General features: G+C 35.9%; 1 protein-coding gene across 21 annotated transcripts in view; it reads right to left on the reverse strand.

The window, feature by feature from the left end:
- Nucleotides 1-22,353, reverse strand: part of mapk10 (mitogen-activated protein kinase 10) — a 112,851-nt gene that overhangs the window by 6,292 nt on the left and 84,206 nt on the right. For 7 of the 21 annotated variants that reach the window (XM_077194172.1, XM_077194174.1, XM_077194171.1 and 4 more), the window contains exons 11-14: nucleotides 21,811-21,935; nucleotides 17,636-17,699; nucleotides 16,867-16,944; nucleotides 2,485-9,717 (exon numbers count right to left, since the gene is read on the reverse strand). In XM_077194172.1, coding sequence (XP_077050287.1) covers nucleotides 9,575-9,717; nucleotides 16,867-16,944; nucleotides 17,636-17,699; nucleotides 21,811-21,935 — 410 coding nt within the window. In that variant the 3' untranslated portion in view covers nucleotides 2,485-9,574. Of the gene's footprint in view, nucleotides 1-2,484; nucleotides 9,723-16,838; nucleotides 16,945-17,635; nucleotides 17,700-20,044; nucleotides 20,069-21,810; nucleotides 21,936-22,353 lie in introns of those variants that run through there. The other 14 variants (XM_077194178.1, XM_077194177.1, XM_077194167.1 and 11 more) reach the window with 6 other exon arrangements.

Raw genomic sequence — 22,353 nt, forward strand, 5'->3', positions numbered from 1 at the left:
TGCATAATAGGCTTAAAGCAGCCGGACAAAGTAAACGCAGCCCGCAAATTCCATTCTGAGCTTCAGATGACAGAGAGGAGAGGCATCCAGGAATATTTTCACGCCAAGCTTGATCTGAAGAATACGAACCTCTGGAAGCTGGAGAGAAGCACAGATAATAGAGTGCTTCTCATGCAGGGATCGGCCTTTGTTGGCGAGTCAGGTTTTGTTCCATTTTATAGAACTAAACCAAATGAGATGGAAGTCCACTGTAGGTAACAGCGCTATTGAGATGATAAATATGCTTCAGTCAAGTGTGTGTGTGTGTGTGTGTGTGTGTGATCCTGATATTCCCTACGTTATGGGTAGGCCTACCAGATATCCCTACAAGTATAACACTAATAAATTTTGACCTTGTGGGGACATTGTGTTGGACCCCAGGAGGAAACAAGCTTATAAATCAGATAGAATGATACTTTTTGAAGATTTAAAATAATTTTTTTTTTTAAATAGCATAAAGTTTTCAGTGATGGGTAGATTTAGGGGTAGGGGACAGACTGTTTGTACAGTATAAAAACTATTATGTCTATTGAATGTCCTTGATTATACATAATTGTTTTGAAAAATAATGTTAAAATGTAACTATCAAATATGATGCATCAGGCTTTTGAGGAATGTTTATTTGTTCATCTCTCAGTCATCGTTGTATTGCATCATAAAACTAAGCCTTTAAATATCAAAACATATCTTATTGATTTATATTACAAGCAGAATGTCATCTTTTTGGCTATATAAAGAGCTCAGTTTGGGCCTCTGAATGAAATTGAGGTGTTTTTTGTTTCCTCCTATGAGCTCCATATTCACAATATATATGAGCCATGATGTATAAAATATGATACTCAACCAAAAACACATGCAAACCTTTCTATTTATTTTTTAATCTTTTGTCTAAATGATTTTATGTAAATACTCATGTCAGGCTTTACAGGGTTAAATTGTTTTAAAGAAAGTTATTTTCGCAAACAAATCCTGCAAGTTTTTTCTCACAAGGAATTTCACTTTTCATTTTTGCAGTCACTTTAAAATCATCTGGGTGTCAAGGTGATTTATAGGATCTAGATATAGTCAGTTCAACTGAAGTTCACACAGGTGTTCAAGCACAATTATTTTATCATTCAAAACATTAAATCATTTTTTGAAATGTTTAGCTTGAAACGGTCCAAACTGAGTTCCCACACTTTTTGTACAAAGAATTTCCATGGCCTTTCCAGTCATCTGAATACCGGAAAAGGATTTTTTTAAATACATATATCAGTAATGAATCATTCAGAGTGATTTTTGAACCAGTTATAGAGTCATTGAGAAGTATGAACTTGAAAGAACAATTTGCTCATGAATTAGACATAACTATGGCTTACATTAAGTTTAACTCTATGTCTCTCTGAAGAAATATTTTAGAGCTCAATGTGGTTAAAAAATGTGGATTTATTACAGCAACTCCAGGAGTTTCATTCCTGGAAAAAAAATTAAAACAAAGCATAACTTATGTTTATGCTTTTTTTTCCTTCTCATTACAGTCATCATGGTTTGGTGTGGATGACACTAATAGAAAGACAGCTCTTCTTCAAAATCTGGCTCTCTGGATTCTGTGAAAACGATAAAAAGAAAAACAAAACCCGAAAGAACAAAAGAGATGAGAGAAGCCTCTCTCTACCTCCTTGCTTTGAATCGATAAACCAAACCTTGCTTTATTCCTCACTCTTTTAAACCCTCCACATTCTGAACACACACTCTCTCTCTCTCTCAATAATCCCACTCATTCCTCAGTGATTCCTAGGGATGTCTCCATTCGGACCCCAAGCAATCCCGTTACTTTTAATAGGTATACTCTCTTTACTCTCTTTTTAATAGGCACTCTCCTGATTACAATTCCTACAAAATCATGTTATGATAGTGCTGTTTGAACTACGTTCTAATGACTATTAATGTCTGTTTATGTACTAGCATAGCATACAGATACCCAATTAGTCTGATAGCATACACGTATTTGCACTTATGTACACACAATCATCTTTAATGTAATTATGTGTTAAATTATGTGTTGTATCATGTCCAAATATTTCAGTTATAAAACTATTGTAATGATGTTCAGTCATTCACTTAATAGTCTATTATTAATTAGCCTTATTAATTCATTAACAGAAGGTCATGTGGTGTTGATATGCTAAACTCTATCTAATAACAATTTAGACAGCTCCTTGCTGTTAATGCAGTTATTATGCAAGCAGTGTTTATGACCTCATATTAATTGATCAACTACATAGAATATTCATACTTTTTAAAAATCCCTTTCTCACCACAGGAAGATTTAAAATGAATGTTTATGTTTATAACATATGTTTATGTTTATGAATGTTTATGTTAATGTGAATGTTTATGTTTATGCCTAGCTTAAATTAAAATACCTATAAAAGGCATGCGAATTCAAGCACAGATGACAATTCATTTCAAGGTCAAAGGAGTTTATTTTCAGTCACATACAGATATTTATATTACATACACAGTACCTTTAAAATGTCGGGTGCTAACAGCGATTCATAGTGCTGTTTAAATCTTTAAGTTTTATTTTTCATTTTTTCCCCTAAAACCATCTCATTTTATCTTGCATTTGAATAATTTGATTTGAATTGAACAACAGCCTGGAGCAGGTGGTGTGAAAATGGCGTTAGATGTCAAAAGAACTACATCCCCCATCTTGAACTCTCAACAGAATGGCTCACTGACAGCACAGAAAGAGATAGACGAAGAGAGAAAGAGGCTTAAAAATACCATCTGAGTCCAAATGAAACCATACAGACTTGATTGAGTTGACACCACCATGAGACTCGTAACATTACTCGTATTAATACACTGTGTGAACCCATGAAAAACAATCCATTGTTCATCCACACTTAAAGAGGTTTGTTATTGCACTAACTGTGATCTCTGACATTGAATAACCTTAGAAAGACAAAAAAATCAAGAAAAAGGAAAGAAAAAACTAACAAGCAGGAAGAGAAACAAAAGGAAGAAGGAAAAAAAGGAAAACAAAAGAAAGATTGAAAAAGAAAGGAATGAAGGACAGAAAGGCAAGAAGGAAATAAAATAAAAGGAGAAACAAGGAAAGAACAAGAAAAAAGAAAAGGCAAAGAAAGGAATGTAAACAAAGAAATGACGAAAGGAAACAAAAAGCAAGAAAGTGGAAGGAAGGAAGGAAAACAAACAAATGAAGACAAAAGATGGATCAAAAAGGGAAGGAAACAAAAAGGTAGACAGAAAGAGAAACAGGAAGATTGGAAAGAAAATAATGCATAAAAGAAGGAAAGGAAGGGAAAAGGAAAGGAAGAAAAAGAATACGGGAAGGAAGGAAGGTAAATAGGAAGAAAGGAAGGCAAAAATGAAGACAAAAAAGCAAAGAAAGCAAGGATGGAATTGAAAGGTAACAAAAAGGAAAATGGGGGGAGAAAAAAGGGAAATGAGGGAAGTAAACATTAAGGAACCAAGATAGGAAGTAGGGAAAACAGGAAAGGATGGAAGCAAAAATGAAGACGATAAAGCAAAAAAAAAAAGCAAGAATGGAAACGAAAGGCAACACAGAAGGAAAGTAAACGAAGAAAAGGAAATTAGGAAAAAAATGATGGAAGGAGGGAACAGAAACAGGAGGGAAATGAAATAGGGAAAAAGGAAAGAAGAAAAGGGAGGAAAAAAAGATTAGAGAACACAAAGAAAGTGAAAGAAGTCAATGGTAATGGATGGTCAGTATTGCTCTGAGTGTTTCCTTTGATTGCAGTGACAGATTCATCAACGGTACATTGTTGTGCAGATTGTTTCGATGGAAGCATGTAATTCATACGAAAATATTACATTAAATATACCTTCATTTCAAATATAACATGACAGATGTGTTATCGAGCTGCTGAACGGTTTCATCTAGTGAACATGCATTAATTATGATGAACATTCAAGACTGGATAATGAACAGGTTTTTTTAATTGGACTAATTAACAGATTAAAACAAAACCAGGGAATATTTTACAATTCTGTAAAGGCCACCATCTCGACCAATCAGTATGAGGTTAAATAATGACATCATAATAGCACATTGTTAAGTTACATAATTTCCAATCTTTCGCTCCCTGATCTCACAATGTTACGAGACAAAGTCAAACTCTACAATACAGCACGTACAGCACACCTGCCGCGTTCTTTCAGCTTTAACACTCAATACTTTAACCAACAATGCAACAGTAGTGGCTTCCCATGTATATCACTGCTCTCACAGGCTTATAATGGTTTCAGAAGCAGCATTATATCATTCTGAAAAGTACACACATTCAATGTTGACACCTACTTTGATCAGAAGCCATTCTGAGACATCAATCCTAACATTTTTTTATTTTATTTCAAGCACCATGGGAGAAACACACACTCCTGGGCTGACATTACACTCATTTCAACCTCTTTTATGAGGAAGCCTTATAGTTTGAGTTCATACTTCAAGTTAACGTTTTGAGCTTAATTTCATAACAAATGGTTTAAGTTGAGTTTCAAAATGGACGACTGAGACGATGGAGTCGCAAAAATGAACCCTGTGAGTGACCCGACAGATACGAGGGCCTTTGTCGAAAAATTACCTGTATAAAATGCAAGATGCCACACAACATTGCTATCCGTCTATTCCTAAATTAAATGCAATCAACGGTTGCACAATTATTATTCTAACAGTTGAAATACAAAAGCTACTGTTTGTACGTGTCCACCCTGTTGTAAAATCATCAGCAGCCATATTGAAATATTTTGCAGAGACCGGAGACCTCCCAGAACCCCCTCTGTCCTCTAGAGATTATACTTTGTACCGTGTGAGGTGAAGTGAGAATTTTAATGTTGATTATTATGGTGGAAATGTCTGATTAGGTTGGGAAACTTCTGATAATGTTCAGGCAGATAAAATGGGAATTTAAATGGCTTTCAATATCATAATTCTGAGGTTTTATGTTTGAACATGATTTCATATTCATCTCTGAAAGTCTGAAAGTTCATGCCCGACGGAAGGCAAGAATATGAAATCACACTTATAGGGTCGATACATGATGTCAAAAGCATGTGACTGTCTGTCATAAAAGAAATAAAAATTCAATTGAACACATTTGTTTACTGGAAAACAAACGTTTGCATTAGAGGTACACTATGCAACTTTTTTTGTTTAAAATGAACACAAAATAAACATTGAGTTAATACATCATCAATGTATTTTCGAAAAAATGTGTTTGTCTTACGCTGATTCACTATGGTAAGCCAAATAAGGGTTTATATTTTAGACCTGACAGGCCAGTTTTCGCAGGAAATTGCGTTCATGCGTCACTCGCCCGTGCGTGTCTCGTTACATCGGTAAAAAGAGAAAAGTTGCTCCGGCTATTTTGACACGTGAATATTGTTGGAGTGGCATAGTTGTCACAACGAGAGAGAAAGGTTGATATGGAGCTCACTAAATCTCCAACCTCAGGGAAATCACCCGTTGTTCTAAAACGCTTAACAGAGGAGAACCTGATGGCAAAAAGAGAACGCGACAAAGCTCTTACTAAAACAGTAATCCAAATTGGCTTGTCTTTTCAGAGATGGAGAGAACTGAGGGATTTGAAATGTTGTAAAAGCGACGCAGAGATGGTGATTTTATTACTCAACGAACAAGGTAAGGTATTTTATTGAAAGATAAAGTGTCATAGGCCTATGCAAGTTAGCTCTCTAACAAAGCTCACTGTAAAGCATTTTCTATTTTGAAGGGTCATTTCATTATTGTAACGCAGTGCTGGAATTTCTTTTCAAGGAAGTACCGTGTCTACTAATAGGTAAAGCTACTAGATCCTTCCCATTTAATCTAGTTATTTCTCTTAAAGGTGCAATGTGTAATATTTCTGAAGATCTATTGACAAAAATGCAATATAAGATCCATAACTATGTTTTCATTGGTGTATAAAGACCTTGCACAATGAACCGTTGTTTTTACCTTAGAATGAGACATTTATATCTCCATAACCGCGGGCACCCCCTTCTATGGAGGTCTACATATTGTGTCCTCATGTTTTTACCGTAGCCGGCAGTGAATAAACAGAGCTACAAAGCGCTTTTCGTCACTACCTTAAAAAATAAGTTTTCAGTCATGTATAAAGACCTTACTTAATGAACCATTATATTTGTATTACCTTAGAATGAGCAGTTTCTATCTACATACACCGCGGGTCCCCTTACATTGAAATGCGCCGACATGTTTCTACAGTAGCCCTAAACGGACAAACAAGTTTCGTTACTATGTTGCTCTTTGTGTAAGGAAGCAAGCTTAGTTCAGCGAATAAAACACTGACACAATGATGAACAAGTAACTATAATATTCGCAATTACATATAGTTTTACTGAATAATTAAGTAAACATAATTTCTTAATTTATCCTTGTAAAGAAACCTCATTGCTGAACTGGCTACTCTGCTGTCTCAGACGATGACATATTTTCCTGTCGGCCACCGTAACTTTTGTTGGTTGCAATTCGTAACCTCACCCCTAGATGCTGCTAAAAATCACACACTGCACCTTTAAGCCTAGTAGTGCGCGTTTTATGAGCAGTGTGATAACCCTATTAATCCGCGAAGTCAGGCACAACCAAAACAATGTTCTTCCGCTAGAGGGTCAAAAGTTACATAGTGTACTTTTTAAGCAGAATGAGGTAAACATTAATATGCAATGCCACATAAATGTGTTATTTAAAATACAAATCATTTAATTATTAATACTAATTAACCAATTTTCTCCACAAAAAGGGTGTTTCTAGATGATAATGAGTTAGAAAATGAGAGCTTTGTTACATAAAACAAAAAAAAAATCATGTGTATTTCATCCCTTTATTAAAATGTTCAATACACTGATCAAATCAGACAAATACAGGTACAAAACAAAACCGTACAACTTAAATATTATATGTTCAATTTACTGTGTACTTTATAATGTATATTCAATGAAGCTAAACTTTACCTAATACTGAAAACATCAGCCATGTGTTTGTGAAAATGTAAACTACATTACTCGTCTTTTTAAAAATGGAACAATTAATGTGAATGTGGAGGGGTTACATGGGAACAAACAGTGGCCCCAAAGCGTATTTGGACAAAAATACATGTAAATCCATATAACAAAATAATAGTAGCATTTTTTTTAACCTAATATGTTAAATGATACATAAATTACTCAAAACAAAACTTTGGACATTTTACAGTTGTCAAACGATAGTGGAATATGTTGACATTTAATGTGATGAACTACATTTGTGTGAACTTGAGGAGGACTGACATTTCATTTATTTTAACGTAATAACATTTTTAAGAGTGATGTAAATGTACAAATACTGTCTGAGGCCACTGTAGTTCTCAGTAGGGATGGGCGATACCACTTATTTTGTTTTCGATACGATACCGATACTTTAAAGGCCAGTATCGTCGATACCAATACGATACCTCTGAACTTTTAAATTTGAAAAAAAATAAATTATTGAATTACTAAGATTAAAATGGGTGATGATACCCACTAAACATTATATTTGAAAGGCATTTTAACATTCAATATGCCTTAATTGGAATTGATTAGATTATATTTTTTATTTACACATGGTTAAAATGTTTACTTGTAGTGGTAACCATGGAAATCTACAAAATATTATAGGCCTATTTGAACTATGGTCACTGTAATGTTCATTTTCATAAGAGACTGCCAGTGACAGGCTGTTGCAACAATAAAATGTAACTTTTTTATTCTGACAGTGTATGATTTATATTAAAATTAGTTACAGAGAATAGAACATCAGTATGAACTTTTAACATTCAATTTAAAACAATTTAATTGCACAAATTTGCACAATCTTACAATTTGTTTATTGTGAAATAGCTCAAACATATATTTTTCTGTCTTCTGTTAAGCATTGTTTGAATCACTGATCTATCTAATGACAATATATAGATTAGTGGTTTGAATGCATTGTTGGCAGTGTGTGAACGCTCTCTGTGATTGATTGGTTCTGACTACTACACAATTATTCACTAACATAGGCTATTCATCCAATTCAATGCATATTTTACGCATTAGATTTCTTGTCAAATAAACAAAATCACTGGTAAAAAAAACAACAACTGTAGTATCGATATTTTTGTTTGAGTATCGATACTTTCGATTCTCAACGTCAGTATCGATATATCGATACTTCGTATCGATCCGCCCATCACTAGTTCTCAGATCTGGGGCTTATAACAGATTTTTGTCCAGGTGCCTTTTTTCCCTCCATTTTTTTATACATACAGTGACTTCTAATCAGACACTTAGACTACACTAGGAAATCTACATGAATAGGGGATTGTGGGATTGGGTAAACAGACCTGACACATCCGACACCTCTATCAGAGCCGTCGCGTTTACTGTATTCGTGTTTTTGAGGAGGAAACTGCATTATTTCAAGGCACTTCCCAAATCCAACAATTTAATAATAAACTCCTGCGGTGAAGTTTAGGTAGTAAGCATGTTGATTCCCTTCAGCCAAAACAAAAATATGAATTCAGAGATGAGATTTAGTTTGTGTGGATGTGAACAAGGAACCAAAAGTGAAGATGAGGCTCATGCTCTCGACTTAGTTAGACACACCTTTAAAAGGTGAAGTTAAAGCATGCAAGGCTGCTGCAGAGTGGGCGAGTTTCACAAACACGAAGGAAGGGCTGTTGGAAGTGGGAAAATGACAGCAAGAGTGCTTGTACCCCCCTATGGCTTCCTTTAAAGCAGCCTTACTTCCTGTCGAGCGACAGATACATTCACCCTTCAGCTCCTCAAATGTTATATAAACACGGTTCTCTATAATTGTATATGTTATAATTAGCTTAAGTACTTTTTTTCTCTGACCATGCAAGACTACAGGCAAAGGGAAACGGGTGATTAGCTGTTATGTGGCAAGGTGTGCGAAAACTCCCTCTACTGGCCGTCAGTCCCACTCTGAGAACACCTCACAGCTGTACACAATTACATATATACAAGAGATAGAGGGCGCCATTGTACATATTATTATTATTATACCTTACAAGGAATCGCACAGAGACACACCAGCCCATACGAAACCAGTTGGGGGTTTCGGCACAAGCTAAAAAAAAAAAAAAAGGGCGGAATACAAGGTTTGATCGATTATTGTACAGTGCTCATTAAAATAAAAGCCCACCCTGACACATCGACTGAAGCACAGAAAATTGCAAGGTATTAGATAGCAGCCAGTCAATGTACACTTTACAGAGATGCCTGATTAAGTCCTTTTTTTTTGCTCTCTTTTTTTTAAGTCTCGTTATTTTTTTGGATGCCATATGAGGGGATTCAAAGCAAAGCAACTAGTGAAGATTCATAAATATACATATTCAGAATGAAAATGCACATTTTGTCGTCATATATTAACTCATGTTTTAAATTTGATATCGTTAATTACATTTTTCCGAGGTTTCTGGGTTCACCTTCTGAAGAACACGGGGTTGCGCAGGCAGGCGGTTAGTCACCTGCAGCACCCCAGGGGTCCGGCAGAGGTCTCCAGGCTGCTGTCGGTGTCGGACGCCAGGGTCTGGTCGGTGGACATAGAGGAAATGTCGTTGACGGAGGAGGAGGGGGGGAGGCTCTCGCTGCTGTTCATGGCTGCACCTGCGCTAAGGGAAGTAACGGGGGAAAAACGGTTACAACGAAAAAAGAAAACGCCGCCACAGTGCCCTCTACAGGGCTAATAGATACTATAAGCAGAAGATCAAATACCAAAAAATACAACAACAACAAAACGTGTACAAATATCCCAGACGGATGAAAGTGGGGCCTTTAAGGGTGGAGTCCATGGACTGAGTCTCTGAGGTGATATTGTAGGATGTTAAGCCATGTTCAAGACAAACCATGTGGAAATTCATAAGTCAACACCATTGCTGAGTATTTTCTCTTTAAAACTGCAGTGAACCAAAGACAGCCTCAAAAACGCGGTTTGAAATCACTGGTGTTTCTGACGTCACAAACTTGTAACCAATCACATCAATGTATGATTGTCAACGAGTGGATCTCTGAGCTGGTGTGAGTGAGTGGAGGCGAGGCTAATTTGCATATTCATAGAACCGCATATACTAAATGAGTCAAGGGTGTAGAGTTACATTTAAGCTATTTTAAGGCATTGCGTTTTTTTTTCACAGGAAAAAACTTTTAAATATTTAAAGTTTCCTAATGTTGTTTTGGAGTCTCCTACAACAGGTTTCCATGCATCAAAGTTGAAAACACTGTTTCATTTTCTCATAAAATACATTTGCACATCATCACATTTTCAATGATTCTCAAACAACCCGTCAGTTCTCAGTTCTCAATCTCTGTAAATCCCTCCTTTCTGTGAACTACTCTGCTCTGATTGGCCAGCAGCTCAGTCTGTTGTGATTGGTCTACCGTGTACAGCGTGCCTCTTGGGGAACAAAAACACCCATTGCCATAACAATGTCCTACACTGTAAACTAAACACAGTAACGAACAATGACGTCGATTTTACCATATCAATCCGAGCGTGAGTGCAATGATGAAACACTGGGAGAACTATTCATTGAACCTGAACCTCCATCGCAAGGACGACTCGAGCAGGATGTTTCTCAGTGATACACTACTCAGTTTGAGGCACATTATGAGATGTTGCAACTGTAATTCTTCAGCATCAGCATTAACAAGTGCATGTCCATCAATAAACTGATTATTTTACTTGTACTTATTTATTTACAGAGTATTTTTCTCATTTATTGCGGTGAACGTGGAAACTGTATTAATAGTGCATACATTAGCACTAGCGTGAATGACTGATGTAACGTAAAAATTGGTAAAACAAATCTTGCTCCATGCTTAATCTTTCCTCAAAGTAGTGAGAACGACAGACAATCTGCATTAATAGTTTTAGGTAACAGTGGCCCACAAGTGATTAGCAGAAGTATTTCAGTTAACCAGTTAGCAGGAGACCAACACAATATAAAGCTCAAAACTAAGTATTTTGAACACCATGTTTCGAGAGCAAGCGGTTTGTGAATCCTGCATTGAACTCCGAAATTTGAGAAGTAGTCGTCAGTAAAATAAAGGGAACACAGCAAAAATTTAGGATTATACTGCTGGTATTGTGGTAAAGATTAATTTTAACCACCGATTCTTTACATAATCGTCCTTGGGAAGTGAAAAAAAACTGCCTTTGAATTGTAGAGCACCCTCTTCTTGACATGATGCTATCCAGTGTCCAGGAATCAGCTGCCCATAGACATAATAAATACATAGACGCCCTATTGGCCGCTGGATCGTACGTCAACGGTGCCGCCATATTGCGGAGGGCAACTTTCCATAACTCTCATAATGGGAATTAAGAAAAATGCCTGCTTCGTGTGCTGCTTGGGCAGTAATAAATCGCCGCACAATTGATAACAGGTCTTGGGGAATTACCTTTCACAAGCAAGATTGAACATTTTGTTTCTGGTTGTATTTGGTCATTATATGATAACTAAGTAATAGTAACGTTAGTTGGCCGCCGGAGTCAGTGTTGTACCATATGTATTACCATAAAGGATCCGTCATTTATCTTTGTTATTGTGTATTTGGAGTATTTATCTGTAAATATATATCATATTAGTGCTATTAAAAATACAGAAAGCAGCCTGCCGGTGTGATTTGTGTTTGCCGATTTGTTTCATTTTCTCAATGGTGGTCAATTCTAAGCACAACAAAAGCTAAAATCGGGTTAAAGACAGAAAATGCTTTTTTCCACAATAAGAAAACTTTATTTCATTTAATGTGAAAATTTAAATTATATCTCAGTAAGGGTCTTCACAATTCTTATCCAAGAATAAAAATCCAAATACATGACAAGCCTGAGCTTTGACAATTCCTTATAAAAAAAGATTTTATAAGTCTTACTATCGAGATTTTAAATAACTAGAGATGGAAGTTTTTGTACACCATGTACTGAAATCGGTTGATAAATGTAAATGTTATTTTTGTTTTTATCCAGAAAAACCGCAGCTCACCCGTTTACTTGCATTTGTTTACAGCGCAGTCTTGCCCTCAGCAATATGGCGGACGGGTTGACGTATCGCAGCAACGTTCCAAAGCAGCCAAAAGAGTGTCTATGTATTTATTATGTCTATGCAGCTGCCGGTTTGAGGGGGTTCAAGTTTTACCTGGTGTCTGGTATTTATTTATTGTATTTATTATATTTATTCCGCAGGCAATATGCTAATGTTTCGCCATGACGTCAAAACGAAACGGCTAATGACTCATTTGAAAAAACGACTTTTGAAAGACAATAACTTTATATACGGTGCACTTTCAGATTAAAAACTTTGCAGGATGTTTTCATTCACTTAGAGCTATGTTACACATTACATGAAAGGTCATTTTCAAAAATCCATAATATACTTACTTTTTTTTGTACCAGCCATTAGAGCACACAAACAAACACACACACACACACACACACACACACACACACACACACACACACACACACACACACACACACTTGGAAACTAAATCTCACCAAGGCTGCATTTATTTGATAAAAAATACAGTAAAAACATTTTACTTTTTTACAATTTTTATTACAATTGTAATTAACTTCTTTCTGTTGTAATATTTTAACTGTAATTTATTTGCAAAGCTGAGTTTTCAGCATTATTGGTCCAGTCTTCAGTGTCACATTATCCTTCAGAAATCATTCTACTATTATGATTTGGTGCTAAAGAAACATTTCTTATTATGAATGTACTTAAATTCATTCTAAAATATTTTCCAGTTAGCATCACTAGTTACACAATCATTCTACATGCTTGTAACAAAAAGCACATACAAAATAAAAAATGAGATGCGCCACAAGGTGGAGCTAATGCTCTACAAGAAGTGATAAATAAAGGCTCCTGCGAAAAGGACAAATTGTCCCTATTTTTCATCATCAGGTTTGAGAGTTGCACTGGCTGCCCTATAAATCCACAAGCCAGAAATCCTGGAATCCTTTACCAAATCTGTTTCAACACTGGAGCTCAGCCCAATCCAATCAGGCCAGGCGATTGCTTTTGATAAAAATCAAATGCAAATAACCCCTTAAACGGCTTCCTACGATAACATTACAAGCTAATTTACTTGATTGACGGGCTACAGCTTTTGTTTTAATAGAAGGCGGCTTTTTAATACCCATTCAGTGCTGTTAACATGATTTACAATAACTTTGTACTACATTGCCCACATCCTTATTTGAGATTAACATTTCAATGCAATTTTGAAGCATGACTGCAGAGTGAGGCTGGAACCCGCGGTAAGGATGAAAAATAATGGCAATATGATAAATGATGAAAGCAGAAGCTACCCTTTAAAATGAGAAGAAAAAATGAAGAGGGTGGGTGACATTGGCTCAGCAAGGGGTTTTATCGCCTCTCTCTCTCTCTCACTCACTCTTTCGTTCTATAGAAATGTGCCAGACCGGCAAACTATGATAGCTATATGTATACTATATGTATATCACATCACACAGAGCATCAGTTGGCCTCACGGCACAGACGAACAAGAATATTTCCACAAACACTATAGAAGACGACAAACAAACTTTACATTGCCCATAATTCTTCTCTGTTTGAAATTGAATCAGAAATTCAGTAAAAACAGCAATATAATTACTATTTAAAATATCTGTTTTCCATTTTAATATTCATTACTCATCATTACTTCAGTCTTCAGTGTCACATGATCCTTCCGAAATCATCCTAATTTTGGTCTGAAAGAAACATTTTAACTGATAAACATCAGTGTTGAAAACAATTCTGTTGCTTACTATTTTCTTACTATTATATGTACTTTTCATAAAGTATTGTTGAGGAAGATAAAAGAGCAATAAATGCACCATTAAAAAAAGTTACAAAGACAAAAAAAATACCGAAACAAAATTGCTTCGAACAGCCCTACAAAAAAAGGGTCTTGACTGGTCTGTTAGCTGGTTTTAGACAGGTTTTGGACCCATTTTTTGGTCCCAGACTGACCAGCCAAACCAGCTGGGTTTTGCAGACGTTTTTTAGACCAGCTTGAATCCCTGATGTTCTTCACTGGTTTTCTGGGTTTCTCCTGACCATTTCCTCTGCTCTTTCTCCATCTCAAAAAAAGACTTTCAGCTGCATCGCTTTGCTCTCACAGAATCCTCCAGTCACGCCTCCCCCAACAAGCGTCCCAGAGACCACCATAAATCCCTCATTTATACTGCAGGATGGAGCTTCTTAAAGCGCATCTCTGACTCCCAGACCATTAATAAACAGGAAGGGAAAGAGGATTTATAGCTGCATCGGTTTTTAACCCAAGTACAGTTCTGCGGGTTTAACTAAACGTACTGAATCACTGTTTAGTACAGGACGCCACATCTACAACGGGCCACTGCAGGTGCAGGACATCTACAAACACAAGTCTTCAAGAATTCTCATCCGTCAATAGACTTCCAGCTTGTTTATAGGCATGTGATCAATGTATGTTGAAAATAACCTGCCATTTTTTCATGTTTGCTCTCTGCACCTGTCTGAAAAACACAAATAATACTTTTTCATAAAACACTTATTTCAACCACATATGTCAAAACCATAATTTATGAAATTGCTGTGAAATCATATATGTGCGTTTATGAAAAGTGCTATGCAAATAAGCCGAATTGAACTGAACATGTGATTTTCTACACACACGACTCAACACACTAACCCACACTGCTGTGAAATGTGGAGCTGCATTGCGACTGCTTTCTTCAGCACAAGCACTTAATTACAAAGAGGGAGACCGACAGAGAGAGAGAGAGAGAGAGAGAGAGAGAGAGAGCGAGAGAGAGAGAGAGAGAGAAAATGAGGCCAGAAGAAGATGGACAACGCATGCAAAATGCAGTGAAACACCAGCATCACAAAACATAAGCAGCTAGAAACCAATCGATCATTGACATGATCGGATGTTAATAAGTGAGTGAGACGAAATAAACGGGAAGAACTTCAGCTCGTGTCAGTTTCTGTCTGTCACCTTCAGTGCTGCAGGATTGCAGACTGCAGACATGCAACACCGCACCAATGCAACACACACACACACACACACACACACACACACACACACACACACACACACACACACACACACACACACACACACGCGCTGCCCTCTACAGGTTAAAAAGAGACACTGCAGGCTGCTGATAACATAGACTCGACATCCCACAATCCTCCAAGAAAAAGCCTCTACGTTGAGTGAATTATCATATTCTTAATGCTGAATTAATCCTAAAAATATTTCAGTGTTGACTCAATGTTAGACATCATGGACTCCAACCTTAATTATGAAACATGTATACATATACAGTGGCAAATATACATTACAATACAATATAAAATCAGATACACATACATTTTTAAAAAATGAACCCAGGCCAGTTCCTTGCATTTTAGCAATGTTTTAAACTCAAGCATTAGGTTGCTTCGTTTTAAAAAAAAATTATACAATAACTTGGTCTTGAATATTTTTACAATCATGTAGAATTTATTTATATGATGGTTTAAAGTGGAAAAAAAATGTTTCTTTACTATGCTCCGCCCCTTTGGTTATTGTTGCTAACCAAGCATGCTTCACCGAATGTAAAATATGCTTATAAAGTGGTATAAATGCTGGAATATTATTATTAAATGGGCTGGAATAAATTATGACATTGCAAAGCATTTATCTGCCATTTTTTCATATTAAAAAATTACATAGTAACATTCTGAACCAGAATCAAGGCAAATGCTCCCCAGAAAAAAATAATAATAATTAAAGTGATTACAAGTGTCCTGAAAGATGGTTATGAAAATCATTTGACATTTGTCATTTTGGATATTTTCAATTGATAGAACTGCGTTTACATTTATCCAAATTTTACAGTGCGTGCATAATTATTATTATTATTATTAATAGTAGTTATTAGGATTGATGCGGTTTGGAATTGATCAAATGTGCTTGGAAAATTGGAAAAAAATTTGATCCGAATATCGACTCGCATAATTATGTACGCACACACTGTAAAAGAGACAAAGCTTGTCTGAGAAAATGGGGGACTGGGAAAATTAGCGAAGGTCCAATTGTAACTGTTCAAGTGAAAAATAGGCTAAATTAAATACAGTGTTATAAAGTGCTTTCTAAAGATGCTGTAAGTCTCTGGGAGAGGCCCATGCTTTTTTAGCCAATCAAAAACACTCTCTGCCTGTAAAGCAATGCATTTGGGGGCGGGGTTTTAGGTACGTTCATGCCATGCTATAATTACCGTAAAAAATGGTCACATCCTACTAGAAATTGTAATTACAACTTGTAAACTGGGATTGTACCCCCTGACCGCTGCAGATTCAATTTGGCATTTATAGTGCTGTAATAGAAGCGCATAAACAGTCATAAAAAATGACCAGCTCTGAATAGAACATCACGTGTTCTCATCTCGTAGTTACGGTAATTACAACATTTCTTGAATGCAGCATTTGTTTTGTAGTGGTAAAGTCAAAGAATAGCAGTAGTGGCTGAAATGGCTTACAGCACCTTTTATTAATTTCAGCAAAGACTACAACAGACAACACTGTCAAAATAACAGATTACCATCTAAATGAAAAACTAGCACGAAATCACACTCAAGACGTGTTCTTTTTGTGTCACACTGACGAGATGAGAGGGGGACAGGGACAAATGGAGCAGTCACAATGGGTGGGTTTCTCATAAACAGCTGAAATCACTTTAAATTGACTTACAGAAGCATAGCTTATGCACAGAGAGTACCTGAGGGAGAGGGCTGTCCCTTCACCACACCATTCTTTGTTCTCTCCTCGAAGTTCATCACCTCTTTATAAATGAGCTCTGAGCCAGAGAGACACAGGTGCAGGAAAAGAGAGAAAGGATCACATTTAAAGCTAATCGACTCAAAAGCACTTTTGGTTCATTAGAAACCAACAAAAAACAAGACAAGGGTCAAATTAACAAGTACTTGTAGATTATTAATGGCAAAACCATGTGGTAAACTGAAGGTGTCAAGTGGTTTAGATGCAGTACTATTGCTAAGAGTGTTGTTATTTACGTACAGCCATTGTTATAAAAAGAAAGATCATTTTGATTAATTGAAATAAAGCTGAAAATAAAAAAATCAATATAAATATTAGATGAAGATCTTAAGCTTAAAAACCTAATTATGTTTCCCTAGAAACTAACTGAAATAAGTTGAAGTTGAAGTACTAAAATTACTAAACGTGCTAAAAAGGACAACCAATTAAGTTTACAAAAGCACATAACAAAGTTACTAAAATGAAACTAAAATGAAAGTGAAAACTCACAATAGAAAAATAAAAGCTACTTCAAAATATGAATAAATACTATAATAGTATATATGTACTAATACTATAATAATACTAATGCACGGATATAAACTTTTTTATACTGGCTCAGTATATAAACAAGTCAATGTAAAGTGGCCACCATTATAAAAAAACAACATTGTGCGTGAACGGTCAACTGCTGCATCTCTTCATGTGTCTGTGGTTTCATGAAGGACTACCTTTCCATTCATCAATGGAGTGTTCCCTCTCATCTAGCTGCTTATCATAGATCTGTGGAGGAGGCTGAGACAGAGAGAGAAAGAGGAACACATTTAATATTTACCCCAACATAATCATAAACATGTCTTAAGCTTTATCATTGCTTGTCCTTAATCATGAAGACAATCCTCTAACAGTTAAAAAAGTAATAAAAAATCATGCTTTATTCATCAGGCAGTATATGTACTTATATTTAGTGCTTAACAATGTTTAAATATAGCACATCTGCTCCTGTAGAGTCACTTATTTGATGTAATGCTTTTCATCTTGCATAGATCTTGATCAGAAAACATATGAGGGCCAGATTTGTAATGTTAAAAAATCTCCAGGACAGCAACATAGTGTCTGCTTAGATCCGGCCCACAGCTGGTACGCGTGGAATCCACATGTACCAGATGTGGCCCGGATCTGGGCCGACACTATGTTGCTGTCTGGGCTGGGTTAATGTTACATTACAGTGTTCATAATATGATATTACACGTGTCTATTAAATTACTTTGTTAGCATAATCATTTTTGTAATTAATAATATTTGCACAAAAAATAACATGAGCACTGTAATGTAAAGTGTTATCACCATTTGCACATGCAGCTGACATGTTCAACAGTAAGAACTTAGTAAATAAGGACCAAACACCACCATTAGTAGGACAGAAAAGTCTGCAGTAAGGTTTAGGATTAAGTGGCTAGTGAGCAGACTAACTAGACTGCATTTTAGGGCATCATGGACACATTTGAACAATCGAATCAATCCTCAGCATTTTCAGGCATCCACATGCAATTATTTGGAAATGTCCCTGTGTTGATGACAGGAATGCAGTCTAGGTAGGCAGCTCACTAGGTTTTGTGACAAGCCAGATAGTTGAAGAAAGATATAAACAGAAAGAGAGCTTAAATGGCACTGAAAGGATCATTATGGGGAAACAGGATTACTTAAAGTACAATGCACCTGCATTATTCATTTACAGTATATTAGTTGTTTAATTATTTCACAAAACTCACAAGTGAGTTAATTCAGTGCCTTTCCACTGAGTAACTATACCTAAGGCTACGTCTATACTAATCCAGATACATAAAAACACATCTATGTTTTGACCCTCCGTCCACACTGAGATGGCGTTTTTGTCTGAGCTTCTTAAAGACGCTCTCCCAATTGGATACATTTGAAAACACTGTTTTCACATTGTACTGTGAAAACTAATGAATTTAAAAACAATGATGCATGTTGCACCGATAAATATGTTTATCCTAATGTGCCACACGCATCCTGAGAAGTGAAGCCCCTCCCTCTCCATGGAACCGAATGGGACGCAAGCTAAACTAACAAATCCAATTAAACTTTACACACATTTTTTTAAGAAGATGGTTTCTGTCATTTTAGGTAGTTCTCATCACACTCACATATGTTCAAGGGTTTTAGTTAGTTATTTGATGCTATAAAAACGGGGTGTAACGGAATGATTGACAGCTGTGCTAGCGATTGAGCCTGCGGGATCTTGATACCACGGCTCCACCTCGGGATCAATACTGCGCAGACTTGGGCTCCAAATGACATAATCGGCAATGACCTTTTTTAGCTTCATTTTTCTACAGTGGAAGGAATTGGAGACACGTTGTACAATTTTTTACAGTCTTATACCAGTATTCACTTGCACAGTTTTGCTAAAGATACATGTTACTTTGTACAATCTTCATATTACATTCCTGAAAAAATGACAGAAAAAGTATGTGCAAAATTTGATCATTTGAGAGATAATTTGCTAGTAAAATGTTCGCTTCATAACAATAGCGTGATAACTTTATGTCTGGTCTCTCTGTATTATCTCAGTCAGCTTTCATTACGTTTTACGCATGCGCAATAGGATGATTTAAGCGTCTTCCGACGTTTCAGTGGGGACAAGAAACTTTTGAAAAACACCTGAAAACACTAGTGTGGATGAGGAGCGTTTTTTAAATGAATTTTCAATTGGATCCGGATTAGTGTAGACGTAGCCTAAAAGTGAGTAAGCAAGTTCTATTTGTTCAGTGTGATTGGGAGGCATTTGTTAACTGGTTGATCTGGATGATGTCGTATTGTTATACATAATCATAAAAATGAATAATTGTAGGTTTGACATTAACTTTAAAAATTCTATTCTATTCTTTAAATGTTATCTGAATACAGAATTTATCTCTTAGCTACATTCTACAAAATAAGTATACAATACAGACATACAAATACACAGATATTCACACCCTACACACACTGTGCAAATTTCATATCTTATTATGTTTTTTGAGTTTTAGACATCAAAGTGTGTTACAAAGAGATCGGTGTGTGAGTGATTTGAGATGAGGAGGTTTCCTAAGTGTTGAATGGTCTTTATTTACCATAGATATCTGCTGATTCCTGGCCTTCATCAGAGAAAGAGAAACACCAGAGAGAAGGAGAAAAGAATCACACTAATCATAATGATGCTTCATGGGTTATTAAAACAAACTATTTGCTAATGAATGTCAGATTTTCTATCATAGCGTACCATATTAGTATTTCCGTTTCATATTTCGATCAACAGAAAATGTACGTTCACATAAAATGGCAACTGCTAACAGCGATACACAATAAATGTGAGCTAGTATTGGATAACATATTTATCTCTGTAGCTTTGTACTTTATGTTGTGCACTCTCTTAAACAAGAAAACCAGAGCCCTTGCGTCATTGAAACCCCTTTGAAACGGTACAGATGCGCACTTTAGACAAGAACAAGATGTTTGTCAAAAGGGGACGTGTGAATAAAATCAGAATCAAATGCTTATTGAATGTTTAGAAATCTTCATCAAAGAACAGGACAACCTTGTGGTATTTTTACTCCTTTCCTGTGTCCTCTCAGACTGATGAAGGTCCCCAGAATCAACCGTCAATATTAACAAACTGAACAAATGCAACATGATAAAGTAAACCTAGCTAATAATCTCAAACTATTGAGTGAGGATCTATATGATCTGTATATAATATAATATAATATAATATAATATAATATAATATAATATAATATAATATAATATAATATAATATAATATAATATAATATAATATAATAATATTTTCAGAAAAGAAACTAAATATGATGATCAATATTACTCATTATATGACAAAATTACATTGACTTGGTTCAAATGCATGCAATTGTTAAATAAAATTGTTGGTATAACAATGTAGTGAGTTTAATTTGTAATATTTTATAAATGATAAACAATATATAATGAGAATAAATGAGTGAATAATTGAGTGAGTGAGTGAGTGAGTGAGTGAGTGAGTGAGTGAGTGAGTGAGTAAATGAATGAGTGAGTGAGTGAAAATAAATGAATGAGTGAGTAAATGAGAAAACAAATGAGTGAGTGAGTGAAAGGGTAAATTAATGAATGAGTGAGTGAGTGAGTGAGTGAGTGAATGAGTGAATGAGTAAATGAATGAATGAGTAAATGAATGAATGAGTAAATGAACGAGTGAGTGAATTATGAAATGAATGAATAAGTAAATGAGTGAGTGAATTAATTAATGAGTGAGTGAGTGAAGTGAATTCATTAATGAGAGAATGAATGAATGAGTGAGTAAATGAATAAGAGGATAAGTGGATGAATGAAAGAATGAGTGAGAATGAAAGAATGAGTGAGTGAATGAGTGAGTAATTGAGTGGGTGAGTAAATGAGTGAATGAATGAATGAAATGTATGATCTGAATAAATTCATTTTTTCCCATGTTTAATTTTAAAATCTTTCCGTACAATTTCTTTATACTTCGAAATTCAGACTGAATAGGTCTTATGTCTGTGATTATATATCATATTTTTTTGTACATATTTATAGTGTTGTGTGTTGTATTAAAATAAATTGTAGTTTTTTTCTTCTTCTTCAATACTATCCAATCAGTTGTGAGTTATGGGGGATACCATGATTGGTCACAGTGGTCCAACCATGTAGAAAAAAAAAAGTCAGATGAATCAAAATGCTGAATATGGCCAAACTTTAGTACAGACCTGAGTCTATAAAAGCTGTCCAGTGTTTAATGAGCTAGCAGTAGAGTGGAATGAACAGGTGACAGATGGCTCTAGGCGCACTGATCGATAGTGCTGAGAGAATTAGGAGACTGTACTCACTGCCTCCACCTCGGCTGGGTCGTACCACACATTGATGTAGGGGTGCTGGAGGGCCTCGTCCACTGATATCCGCTTAGCGGGATCAATGATCAACATCTTAGACAGCAGGTCTCTGGCCTGACTCGCTGTAAAACACATGACAACAGAGCGGAGAAATCTTTACATCATTAAAATGAGGGCATTCACACAAATGTATCATTTTGGTAGTAATGTTATTAGAGCGGAGACATTTATTAAGTAAGTAAACAGAGTTATTGTTGATTTCAGATGTTTGAGGAATGCAGTGCAAACATCTCACAAATCAGACACCACAATCTTATATTTCATCCTCAATTCGTTTGTTCATTCGCAAGGGCACTAAAACATAACACTCTCTTTTCTTGCTCTTCTTTCCTCGCGCTCTCAGCTTTCCTTCCCTCTCTTCCTCTCCACCTCTGCACGCTCTCTGATTCCACCACTTTCTTGCTCTATAAATAGCTGGGTAAAGTCAGACCCTTTCTCTCTCCTCTCATAGCATCATCCCATCTGTCCCTTCTCTCTGCC

This window comes from Siphateles boraxobius, unplaced genomic scaffold, assembly GCF_051911475.1.
Source record: "Siphateles boraxobius isolate OS27281-9 unplaced genomic scaffold, OSU_SipBor_1 11, whole genome shotgun sequence".
Classification (NCBI taxonomy): domain Eukaryota; kingdom Metazoa; phylum Chordata; class Actinopteri; order Cypriniformes; family Leuciscidae; genus Siphateles; species Siphateles boraxobius.